Source organism: Clupea harengus, chromosome 17, assembly GCF_900700415.2.
Source record: "Clupea harengus chromosome 17, Ch_v2.0.2, whole genome shotgun sequence".
Lineage (NCBI taxonomy): Eukaryota > Metazoa > Chordata > Actinopteri > Clupeiformes > Clupeidae > Clupea > Clupea harengus.
In genome coordinates this window covers 24,187,410-24,200,369 of record NC_045168.1, presented here as the reverse complement: position 1 = coordinate 24,200,369, position 12,960 = coordinate 24,187,410, and the positions used below count along the sequence as shown (strand labels likewise).

Below are 12,960 nucleotides of genomic sequence, written 5' to 3'. Positions count from 1 at the left end.
TCTGTCAGCAGGGGGAGATGCAGTGGTGAAGCTCATCTGTCAGCAGGGGGAGATGCAGTGGTGAAGCTCATCTGTCAGCAGGGGAAGATGCAGTGGTGAAGCTCATCTGTCAGCAGGGGAAGATGCAGTGGTGAAGCTGTAGTCTGCAGTAAAATCAGGGGCCTGTCATGGAGGGGAACAGAGTCTTCCATAACCGCACGCGTGCTTCTCAGCCTTAGCTACAGTAGCTCTTGCTGGGCCACTTGTATGAATATCTCTGCTTATTTCAGAAATCCGTGTGTGCTCAGATGTCTCCTTGATCTTTACACAAAACCTGGAGTTGACCTGTTACACTGAACATGTCATACGGACTCAGTTCATTGGTCATTTTGGCTGAAACCTATCAGGGAAAGTGTGAAAGAGATTGTGGGTTTCAACCCAGCCTGCTTCTTTGTGGTGAAACTGGGGGCATTTTTTAACATTGAATGGATAATGTGATTCGCTGTATTAGCATATGATTACATTTGAGGTAATATAGCATCTCTGTCTCATGTCATGTCATCCCCTCTCAGTGCAGATTCCACCATTCAGGTTGGCAGCTGTGCAATATTCAAGAAATCATAAGGCTTATGATGAATACACTAGCTGCTGGGAGGAGGATATGATGAGTGAAATAAACTAGCTGCTGGGAGGAGGATATGATGAGTGAAATAAACTAGCTGCTGGGAGGAGGATATGATGAGTGAAATAAACGTGTATTTGGCCCTCTAGATCATGGTTTACTTTGGATGTGGTCAGGCAAAGAAAGCACAAGCTGTGTTTAGAGATTAAGTGACCCATTACCTAAACTCACCACACCTTGCTTGTACTCGTGTGTTCCTGTGGAAATCATTACGTGCAAACTGACCACTGGTGGGGCTCTCCATGTGTTTTTGCTAGTGCTGTCAGTTTAACGCGTTATTAACGGCGTTAACGCAAACCCATTTTAACGCCGTTCATTTTTTAATTGTTTAATTTTTATCGCGAGATTAACGCGAATTTTTTTTTATAATTTTTTTTTTTTTTTTTTTTTTTTTTTTTTTTTTTAGATTAACATTCTTTTTGGCCTCGCAAACTGTGTAGTAGGCGAGCGTTACGGTTTGAGTAAATGGTGAGCGCGATACCGCGAAATGGATGATAAAAAGCTTCTGAATGGAAAGTTTACTTTTAAAAGTTGTGTTGTTCAAAAGAAGCGAGCTTCACTGTTGTCTGAAAATGTCAACAGGCAGCTGGCTGAAAGCAAAGAAGTAGTAGGCTTACATTTTATTGGTAACCTAACTGTTACGGTTCAATGTTTCTGAAATAAGAGGCCTGACTGCTGTGTTCCCAGCAAACTTGAAAAAAAGAAAATATTAAGCCATGGTTTAACTGCACTATAGGCTGAGTCCTTGTTTACCTGAAATGTGCACTTTATAATTTAATTTTGTACCACCCTGTTTGGCAATATTGGTTTTCAATAAAATAAAACATTTGCATAAAGCAAGCCAATCAACTTTTCCATGTTGATAAGGGCATTCAAATGAAAATAAAATGATGGAAAAAATAAATAAACGAAGGGACATTTAGAATAGATAAAAATTTGCGATTAATCGCGATTCATTTTGAGTTAACTATGACATAAATGCGATTAATCGCGATTAAATATTTTAATCGTTTGACAGCACTAGTTTTTGCTGTACCTTTTCCAATTCCATTTCCAGACCATAATGTACCTATGTAGCAAAGTCTCTAACCAGGTTTAGTCAACCTAAACATACTATTAAATTACTCTCTCCACCTCTCTCCTTATCTGAACATGGCAAACTGTACCTGTAGAGTTCAACTAGTACCCACATTCTCAGAATGACAATCCCTGAAAACCATGGCACATTGAATTATTTGTTAAAGCTGTGCAGAAAGAGGTGTCGTTAAAGTGGGCAAGTCTTGGCAGGGCTGCTCAAACACAGCAGGGCAGACACTGGACATCAGTGTGGAATATTCAGAAGTTCTCAGACATTCTGACAGAGGCTATGGGCTGCCATTTCTGCAAGGGAATGTGTGAAAACAAGACAACACTGTGCAGTCTTTTGGGCACTCTGCTGAGCTCGTCATTCAGACATGTCTCATGGCTGGGTAGTGACAGCTGTGTCTTGTTGGCTCACCACACCTTGTACTCGTGTCGTTTTGACAGGTTTTCAGTTTCCATGGCCTTGTGTGTTGAAGTGACATCATGCGCATCTATACCAGAGGGACGGTATAGGGAAAGGTAAAAGACAGAGGACAAAATGTCCTTTTATGTGATTAGGAGTAATGTGCATGGCATCCATAATATAAATACTTTTAATTTAACTTAAATCTCTACTGGTGATATTAAGGGGTTGGATTAAATATATCTCTATAATTATAATTATAATTTTTTTTTTTTTTGCACTATATCTTTGTTATGTTTCTTTGATGTCTATTTTTATGTGCATGTCATTTCTTTGTGCATATTATGTATTTGCTGTAAAGCACTTTGAGCTGCATTCTTTTGCATGAAAGGTGCTATATAAATAAAGTTTTATTATTATTATTATTATTATTATCCATATCAATTCGTCACTCCATGTCATTCCTTGTATAAATGGATATGAATGTAAAAAGTGGTGTCTTGGACCAAACTGCTGCCGGGCACAGTCCTAACACATCTAACACAAGACATGAGAGAGCACGTCCCTCTGCTGCCGGGCCACGCAGCCCTTTTTTTTCATCTGAAGGCCTTTATTGTGTGTTTTCCATTTGCCCACGTTCAAAGCAGTCGAAACAGAGTCAATACCTGCTAGCATGAAGTCTGTTGCATTGTCTGGGAGCAGATATGGAACAGTCCTCTTGCATATTCTTGCATCAGAGCTCTTTAAGGAAGCAGCAGCTTCATTCACACACCTTGGTTGAGTCAGTGTGAACCTGCATCCACTCCAAAATACTGTTGCATCACAAAATAGCTCAATCCTGTCCTTCCGTGCACTGATAGGGCAAAACAGTGGAACGAGACAAAGTTGGTAATGTTTATGCTGCATGGGCAGTGTCACACAATGGGTTGATGTAATGCACTGCCATCATAGTGGAGGATTTGGGTATACCACAGGACCCAGAATAATAGGAGTGGCTTTTTTCCCCCCAGAAAAATCACTCATGTTAATAGATTCTAATTCATTCTATAGTGCACGCACTGGAGGGCATTTAGGCAGGTATGTTATGGAATAGGATGTGAGTATCTTAGGTATCTGACCAGAGAGCCATTGAAATACTGACCTCAGGAAAAATGATTCAAATAATAGGTCACTTCTGGGCCTGGGGTCATAAGTACACATCTACATACATACATACTTACATACTTAATCCGCTATAAAAGCTTGTGTAAAAATAACACTGACCTATTTTACTTTATTAATCAAATGCATTAGTTGTTGTTGTGTACTTGCAAATAACACTGGCGTATTTGACTATAGTAATCATATACAGTATATATATAGCATCCCTTCAGACCCTGGGCTCTGTAAAGTGTGAGTTTGTGAAATTGTCTCTAGACTAAAGACAATTGTATTGTTTTTGCGCTATATAAATAAAATTGAATTGAATTGAATAGTTACAGATCATTGCAATCACACTATTCTCTCTAAAACACTTGACTGTAAAACACTGTCTCTGCACTACTGAGGTTTGTAGTAATAAGGAAATGTGTTTACCCAGTCAAAACTGAGAATATTTGAATACCAGTAGTCCCTCCGAGATCAAATGTGATTTTTTTGCTCTTCATAGGGGGGTGTTTGGGGATGTTACCTAGGACTCGACTGGAGGCATACTGTATATAAAGAGTCTCATATTCCCACCTTCATAGGAGATATCTGCTCAGAGTCATCAGGTCATCTTTCATCCACGATACAAATGTCCACTTATTCATTTACTCAACCATTTACTTAACCTTTGCATTAACACAATGATGTGGGGTATCTTTTTTACAAGATAGGGTATTGCACATATTGGAGGAATATGTGTATTATCTCCACTGCAAAAATATTTGGCTGAGTGTCTGTGTGGAGGGATGATCCTGACTCAAGAGGATGGCTTGGCTAATTTGTGAGGCACTGTTTAAACAGGTCGCTGGCTCTGGAGCCATTCATCACACGCCTCTGCAGGCGGACGGGCTTGACGCTTTGTCTCCTGCTTGCCTTTCAAGTACAAAGACACATGGAGAGGCACAAACCGTCAGGAAACTCTCTCTCCTCCTACTCCGCACCCTCTGTGCGTTCTGCGTAGGAAATATGTTTGCTGGTTATCATCTCTGTGAAGTAGCAGTTCCCTGCCTTTCCCAACAGGGCCTTTTTTCTTTTTTTGTTCTAAAAGCCTATCTGGTTCACCTTGATAAGATAATTAAACACTGACATATCATAGATATAGCCCCTTTCCCATGTTCAAAAGATTTGGAAAAAGTCCCTAGTCTTTTGAGGAACTGAATGTCCCTTTTATTGACATCAAAAAGGAAAAAAAAAAACATCTGGCACATGTGTTTTGCCTATTCAAAATAAATAAAAGAGTTTTATTAACATGTTGAAGTTCAATGGCAACAGCTCAAAAGGCATTTCATTTTAAAATAGGGATTTCTTTTGTCCTTCCCTCATCTCTACTGTAGAAGTCTTTTTTTTTATCACCACCCACACACCACACTTGTTCCAAGGATGCCCTTGATTTTGCTCCTCATAAGAAGCACAGCAACACTTTTGTATTCTAGTTCAAAATGAGAATTTTAGAATCCCCTTCAAAATCTGAAAACTGCAAACACATACCAATTTAAGCAAGGCTTTTACTATGAAATGCTTGTGTCACACATTTACTGCTGAGTTCAACAAAACAACAGAATATTCTGTCAAATGTCTATTTGAAGAGTAAAGGGAAAAATCACCAAATCTTTCTCAAACAGAGGGAGAAGAAAAAGACAGAGGACTACCATGAGAGGTTTCTACCTCATCGTCCAGCTCTCTGAAGGTCACATGACACTGAAACTGACAATTATGAGAATCAGAACTTCAGGTACGCACCACATCACACTCATGTTTCACTGTGCCAAATCAGAACATCAAATCTCAGCAGCTTTGTTCTGTTTTCATAAGTGTCCAACAGAGCAAATGTACAACACTGGAAATATTACAGCCTTTTAAGCAACAGAATGACGTGGCATTGCACCGAATGATTGAACCAATGTTGTTGTTAGTTCTTTCATGTCAAAGATGTTACAATTTCATTAAAAGACTGATTTAGAAAATGAAACAAAAAAAACTGTACACCAACACTCTTAAGAAATTGCTCCAAGCAACCTCTATATTGACCAATGTGGACAGAGCACTTAGGGCAGGAAAAGTTTTGTTTGTTTTTGAGAACAACAAATGCAAAAGGAGGAAAGCGTCAATGCAAAAATGGCAGGCTTATGCCCGAGTGTCACTAAGAGAGAAGCAATGACGCAGTAGTACATCCAGACTGCTCCACAAAAGGCAAGTTCAAATGCTGGCCACAAGCCCAAAGTCAAATGTGCAGCGGTTTCCTCAAAGGTTCTCTCTGTACTCACATCTTATTTGAAGTTCCTGTGTAAATGCCACCAGAAGTTGTTCTGTTTGAAAACCCCCAAAATGGATGTAAACAAACATATCACTTTGATGATAGAACAGTCTCACACCTCACTGACAGACACACCATCCATATCTGCATGTTTTACAGATCACTGTTTGTCATTAACCAAGCAATAAATGATCACTGTCTTTTTCAGCAAAAAGCAGGGTTTACCAAAAAACCCTGATAACCAACAACAAGCAAAGTGTGCAGCGTGAGGCTATGAGAAGAAGCCATTGGCCTCGATGTTGCCGTATAGATCTGCAAGCTTCTTGAAGCGCGGCCCCCAGCTGCTGAGGTAGTCATAGTTCTGTTCAGAGTCTGAGCTCAGTGACTCAAGGGAGCTGAGCGACTCGGCCACAGAGCCACTGCCCTCAAACGCATACGTCTGCAGAGAGTCATACGGAGGTGCTGCGGGGTCAACGTCGGCCTCCTTCAGCCGGTCCCAGATGAACTCGCGGAACAGCAAGTTATCTGGCAGGGTCTTGTAGGCGGGCCGGGGGCCTGAGGGAGGGGGCGGGTAGTGGAAGAAAGTGGGCGTCTCAGGGGTCACGTCACGCCGCGTCTTGTGGTCTCGGATGATGTTGAGGTTTCGTAGGGCGACCATGTCGAAGGCCTCCGTGTCCTCCTCCCCTCCACCCTCGTCATCATATCGGACGATGTTCTCCCGTATGTCCCTCTCGTCCTCCAGAATGAGTGGTTCCTTCCTCCTCCTCCTCATTGTCACAATCAACAGGACCAGTACTACAGGGAGGAAAAAAAAGAAGAAAATACGGATTATCTTCAAGTTTACTTATGGTTAAACTAAGATGCTGCTATCCTTATTTTTTTTAAATGAAATTGTCAATTACAGTGTACAGTAAGTGTACAATAAACAAAGTTTGAGCGCAATTACTCACAAAACGCAAATCATAAAAATGAACAAGATGTGCTTTCATAAGGAATCACTATTGGGTTTTATTTTTATTTAATTAGGTTTCCTGCATTTTGCCCACAGGCCATAAAACACAACACTGGATCAATGACAGAGTAATATTGTTCAGGGTGTCAAGTTATCCCTGCAATATTCATGTTACATTGAAACATTTGACAGGGAGATTATTTACTGTTTTCACAAAATTACAAATGCTCACACATATAGGCTCAGAGGCTTACACACACACACACACACACACACACACACACACACACACACACACACACACACACACACACACACACACACAAACAACAACAACAACAACACGTAAACGCTCACACACATGACACACACTTAAAATTCTGTCTAATTCTTTTTAAAAATATGAAGTCGTCAATGAAATGACAGTTAGTTACAGTAAGTGATATACAGCATTTATGCACAGGAAAATTGCAGAACCAATCCAATCAAAATTTTAGATTTTTTTAAATCAGGATGGCAATGCAAACCAATTGTTCCGGTTTTCCCAAAGATAAAGATGGCCAGAGAATCATTGTGAGCTTGTGTTAAACGGTACTTGGTTCCTTTATCCATAATTACATAATTACAGATAGAACATATCTTTCTATCACACAGAACATGTGCCTCTTTATCAGAATAGGGATTCTGAGTGCTTTTTTGACAGTACCATCCTTCTATACCCCTCCAACCCAGGGACCTTTCTCATCTATTAAGGCTGAAAATAACTATTCGCACCCAGGCAAACTGGCAAACGTCTAATGATCCGACATCCATCAACGTCGCTCGGCAGCCAGTAAAATATCGCTCCACAGGTTCAATATTTCTTTCCTCACTAGCGTCTGGCTCCCGCGCCGCTTGAGGAGGAGGCCGGGGAAGTGGAGGCGAAAGCCGCTTCGCACCTCATAATGGGCTGGGAGAATAGGGGGTGGGGGTGGAGGCTTTGCCATTTGGAACTCTAATGTCAATTGTTGATGGATGGATGCCAACTCCTCTCCTTCCATGTTTACTATGCACTCAGCAGCTAAGTTCTACCTGTTAAAGTGGCGCTCAAGCATACATGTGTGAACTACCCCACCATATCTTGGCTCAAGATGGTTATATGAAGTGTGAACCTGCCCCATGTCTGAAACCACAGTGCTTTTGCATATTCCCACACAACACTTGGCAGAAAGACAAAATTACAGTATATTAATGTGATTTTAAGGAGGGTGTTAATTACCAATAACTGTAAATAAATTCAGTTTTTTTTTTTTTACATCTCCTGTGTATTTTCCAAAGGCCCCTAACCGATGGAGGCAAATTAAGCTAAAGTATGTATGTTGTTATCCCTCTGCTAACAGCAAAAAAGAACAGACTACAAAGCAAGTCACTCAGCTAATGCATCGCCAATTTCACGAGGTGAGCAGAAGCTAACCATATTTAGCTTTACCAATCGAGTTCTCTCAATAACCACGCAGTTAACTTAAATAAAGACATCGATTACCTATGGATTTGATAGCCACAATCTGTTGCATAGTATAAATCTGGTGTTTTAGGTACTAGAGCTGTAATGTTAAGTTTCATAAGAAACTGCGGGGTGTGAGTAAAGAGTTCATGGATATCACTCTACAGTCCCACGATGCCCAGAACACGATCTAGTCCATCTTTTTTTCTACTTTAGCAAATTGGTTGCAACATCTTCATTTTTACAACACAAGACATCAGTTAGTTACAGAAGACCGACTGATAAATCCATTTGACCTCACCAAACGGTTGCCTAGGCTTTCTACTGGCGTTGTTTTGCTCACACCTTATTTTTGCAGATTTTGAGAAAACACGTTTTTAGGGATAGGGATTTTTCCATTGGAACCAGGAAGTGTAAAAACGCTAATACTAAAAACTACAAACTTCAGGTCGACTTCCACACTGTAATGGGTAGGTACAAAATCAGCAAAAAGTCAGACCTTTAAAGGGGAGGTAAAGATTGTATTGTCTTCCTTATTGGAGTATGTGATGGTTTAGTTTTAGAAACAACATAAATGAGCATTCAAACTGTTTACATAAATTACTTGATAAACCTAAATACCTACTAAATTGGAAGAGGATTTCAATTCTACGTTTTGTTGGAAGATCTGAAAGATCAAATTCAGAGCAAGTGAAGAGGTTTGATTGGCATTAGAAAGTGATGCCAACAAAAACATTCCCTTGCAATTACTGTGAAATCATTTAATCAGCGCATAGGCACTGATTAGCTGAAATCCTATCAGCCATTTTTGTGTTAATAAATTGACCATAACAAATCTGTCATCACTACAGAAACAGATACTGTATAATGACACCCTTTATCAATCCTTTGAAGGATTAGACTTTGTACAAATAATCTCCTTTCAGGAAACGGCTCTCTTAGGGACAATAGATGCAAATAACGACCAGAAAAAAAAAGATCAATTCAGCATGATCCTGGATTTGTTGTAACTGAATTCTGTAAACGATCCATCAAGTGTAATCAATGAGGCATGGAGAGCATGTTCTCACCTCCCTTTCTCTCCTTTTATGCACACTTTTAATGAACTGAGCTGAGAAATGCAACAACGTTGCAAATCTACTATATACTGTATGGGCTATATGTTTGCTTTCTTCCCTGTGGAAGTGGTACTCATAACTCAGATTTTAGTTTGTTCAGGTTAAAAGACTATAAATTGTTGGACTTTAAAATGTTGTTACATTAGGGGCTCTAAAAATACTAATTTCTGATTAGCTGGCAGGTATCACATCATCTTTGTTTATTGGGATACCCATCCAAACCCAAGTTTGACCACTATTCTACATGAATGCTCTACACAATGATAACCACTACAACAGTAAGTAACAGTAACAGCGGCCTGAGATCAAAGTCTGGTAACACATGACTTTTAAAAAAGAGAAATGCACTTCATTTTAATGCCAGGCAACTAAAGTTTGACGATTTCTGATGATATCCAGCTTTAATGCAGATGTCTGTTTTGAATGCCAAACGTAAACATCACCTGTGCCTGCATCATGCTTCTATCCGGCAGACAACTGTGACATACTTCTGCCCACCCCTTATGCAGAGGACCTGTGAGGGTGTACCTAAGCACCACTCATCATCCATTTCTCCTGTCAGCTGAAACTGTTCAATCGCACACCAGCTGCCAAAACATTGCAACTTCCAGATTAAAACAGGCCTGCGAGTGAGAAAGTTATGCAAGGCCTGGGTGAGTGGGCGACACAGACAGAGACGGAGGGAGGGAGGGGAGGGAGGGAGGGGAGGGGAGAACGTGTTGTGTGAAAATGGTGAGAATGTGGGGATATGTGCAGGATGGTGTTAGAACACAGGGGGGATGGGAGGAGAGGGGGAGGCAGGGCAAATAGGCACGCTGGATAAGAGACACTGGGAAGAGGAAGGAACATGTACAAAGAAGGAGATGAAAGATGACAAAGCAAAATTAAACCAAAAGAGAGAGACAAAAAGGGTTACAAAAATACATTGATGAGAAAGACACTGGGAAATATTTTCAGCCAAGTACTCCTCATATGTGGACATGGCCTTGAGGGGTTTAAAAATGGGGAAATATCTCGTTAACTAGGCTCTACAATGGGGAGATATCTCGTTAACTAGGCTCTACAATGCTACAGGACAACATACGTATTTAAAGTTCACCCTTTTGAAGCAATCAAATTGCATTAAAAAGTAATCAATGATGTAACAGATGCAAAGCTAGAGCCAAGTTGCTTTTTTTTGGTTCTGCACGTTCCTTTTCAAGTTTCTTTCTCTGCGTTTAATTTAGAGCACAAATCTCTCACAATAAGGAAATTGCACTTTGAACAAAAAGATGAGATCATTTCTTATGCTGCCCTCTTTAAGATGGCTTATTTGAATTATATTCATCACGAGCATGATGGACACTAAATTACATTATTTATCGAGAGCATTAAGTAATTTTACCTTGCAGTTGCCTGAATCACAAGCACAATGCAATAATACATATCAATGAATATATTCATTCTCTAAGGCTAAGATGTTTTAAGAGGTGAGCTAGGTGGAGTTAATTTAACCTTTTTAAAAGCTTTTCCTTTGCAAGAGATTACCCATTCATCACTATAGAAAATGTAATCTATATATATATATATATACCCAAAATATATACCAACATATTATTTTTAATACGATTATAATATCTTTATTAAACCAGTATATTACAACATTGGAGGTAAAGTCTTGTCATACAGTGTTATACAGTGAGTTCATCTTGGCTACTATCCAAAGCAATGCATGGTAGGGATATAATCAGTATGTGTGCTGCTGGAAATCAAACCGATGACCTTGGTAGACTTCTCAGGAACAGTTGTAAGAGTCTGTTAGAAGTGCCTGATCCACGGCCATTCTCTTACCTAATAAAAAGTGAGTCTGTTCGAAGTGCCTGATCCCCGGCCATTCTCTTACCAAGTAAAGTGAGTCTGTTCGAAGTGCCTGATCCACGGCCATTCTCTTACCAAGTAAAGTGAGTCTGTTCGAAGTGCCTGATCCACGGCCATTCTCTTACCTAGTAAAGTGAGTCTGTTCGAAGTGCCTGATCCCCGGCCATTCTCTTACCAAGTAAAGTGAGTCTGTTAGAAGTGCCTGATCCACGGCCATTCTCTTACCTAGTAAAGTGAGAATGCAGCCCAGGATGGCCAGCAGAGCTCCAGTGCTGAGTCCGGCTGGTAGGGAGTAGGCCACCGCCCCGCAGGCCTGGGCCACGCCATCAGCCCCGCAGTCACACACCTGCACCAGGAGCATGTTGGTGCTGCTCAGGGCCGGCGTGCCGCTGTCCACAATCAGAACCGGGAGGCGGTACAGAGACTGATCCCGACGGCGGAAATCCCCGTGCTTGGTGAGCACCGACGCCGTGTTGTCTGGAACACAACACATTTTGGGCTTAGCTTCAAGGGACACTGATGCTATATCAAACCAGGGATAGATGGATGGATGGATGGATGGATGGATGAATGGATGAATGAATGAATGGTAAAAATAAGGTATCCGGTCAATAAGGAACAAAGAGAAATGGCTGGAACTCTGATAGAATTTGTCATGCATTCAACATCATTCTAAACTTAGCCAACATTATTCCGGTTCATGTTCCTTTTGAAATCCGCTGTCATGGTTCAGCATTACAAAGAGTCTAAACAAAGCATAAAATGTAGGTAAGATATAACAGGCTTGTTCCTGCCGTAAAACATGGGTGAGGGAGAAATACTTTTATGTGCAAATGAAGATGATACGCTTACAGATTAAATTATACTTTCAAATTGAGCCATTATATTTAAAAGATCAGATCTTTTTGTGGCTCTCCATTCCTAAACCACCAATTAGCATTCAAGGGCATTTTAATCCATAAATGCTATTCAGAGGTGAAACAAACACATACACATTTAACTGCATCCGTCCCATTCTATTCTCTATTCATCTTCTGAGAATGATATCCTTTTCCCAGATGTATAATGTCCCCTTTAACCCAGCACAGACTGAGCTGGACATACATAGAAATATATGTATTAAAAATTCGGTCTATTCGGATATTATTTTTATAAAGATATACAATACATACTGTGTTTGAAAAAAATGCCATGGTATCTTTCAAATTTGTCCTATTTCCTGCTGCACAAGACTTCCTGGTCTGGGATGACAGCTGTGGCTGTTGAGATATGAAAAGTTGAAATGTCAGTGGACTCACCTTTGTTGTCCCGAAGGGTGAAGTTCAGATTGCTGGTGGCGGGGACGGCCAAGGAGAAGTAGAACCTGTGGCCACTGGGCGGCTCGTCCTTGTCCACCGCACTGATGGTCTGGATGACCTGAAGAGATCCACACAAGTCATCAGTCCGTCAAAGTGCTCCCCAAATCAAGTTAAATAAAAACAAATAAATAAACACCAATAACACACAAAATGTGGCATCACCTCAAGTGAGCCTTGAAAATACAAGATATACGATAGCACTAGATAGATAGATAAATAGATAGATGGATACTTTATTAATCCCGAAGGAAATTTAGGTCATCCAGTAGCTTATATACTTAACTTAACTCACAAACATACATACACAAATCACAGTAGAATCACAGTAGAAAAACAATACACATAGGGAGAACATGTTCACAGGGAGTATATACATACACTGATATAAAATACCTTACCATAACAAATGTATTTCAACTTTAACATATGATTTCAGGCTGTTTGACTTCTGCAGACACCTGCAATCAGGACCAGACTGAGCACTAACGGCACCACCATAGCTCAGCACTTGTATTTCATTCTGGACAGTCATAAACAAAGCATATAGAACCCAAAGAGGCTAATGGCAGCAAATAAACCGTCTGTTGATTTATGTTGTGTATTGAA

At 40.4% G+C, this 12,960-nt stretch overlaps 1 protein-coding gene across 1 annotated transcript in view; it reads right to left on the bottom strand.

Moving 5' to 3' along the window:
* Window positions 1-4,371: 4,371 nt before the first annotated feature.
* LOC105902693 (cadherin-7-like) overlaps window positions 4,372-12,960 on the bottom strand; it is a 65,918-nt gene continuing 57,329 nt past the window's right edge. Inside the window, exons 10-12 of the mRNA XM_031583929.2 lie at window positions 12,295-12,412; window positions 11,222-11,473; window positions 4,372-6,381 (exon numbers count right to left, since the gene is read on the bottom strand). Of these exons, the coding sequence (XP_031439789.1) occupies window positions 5,858-6,381; window positions 11,222-11,473; window positions 12,295-12,412 (894 nt within the window). The 3' untranslated portion in view covers window positions 4,372-5,857. The remainder of the gene's footprint in view (window positions 6,382-11,221; window positions 11,474-12,294; window positions 12,413-12,960) is intronic.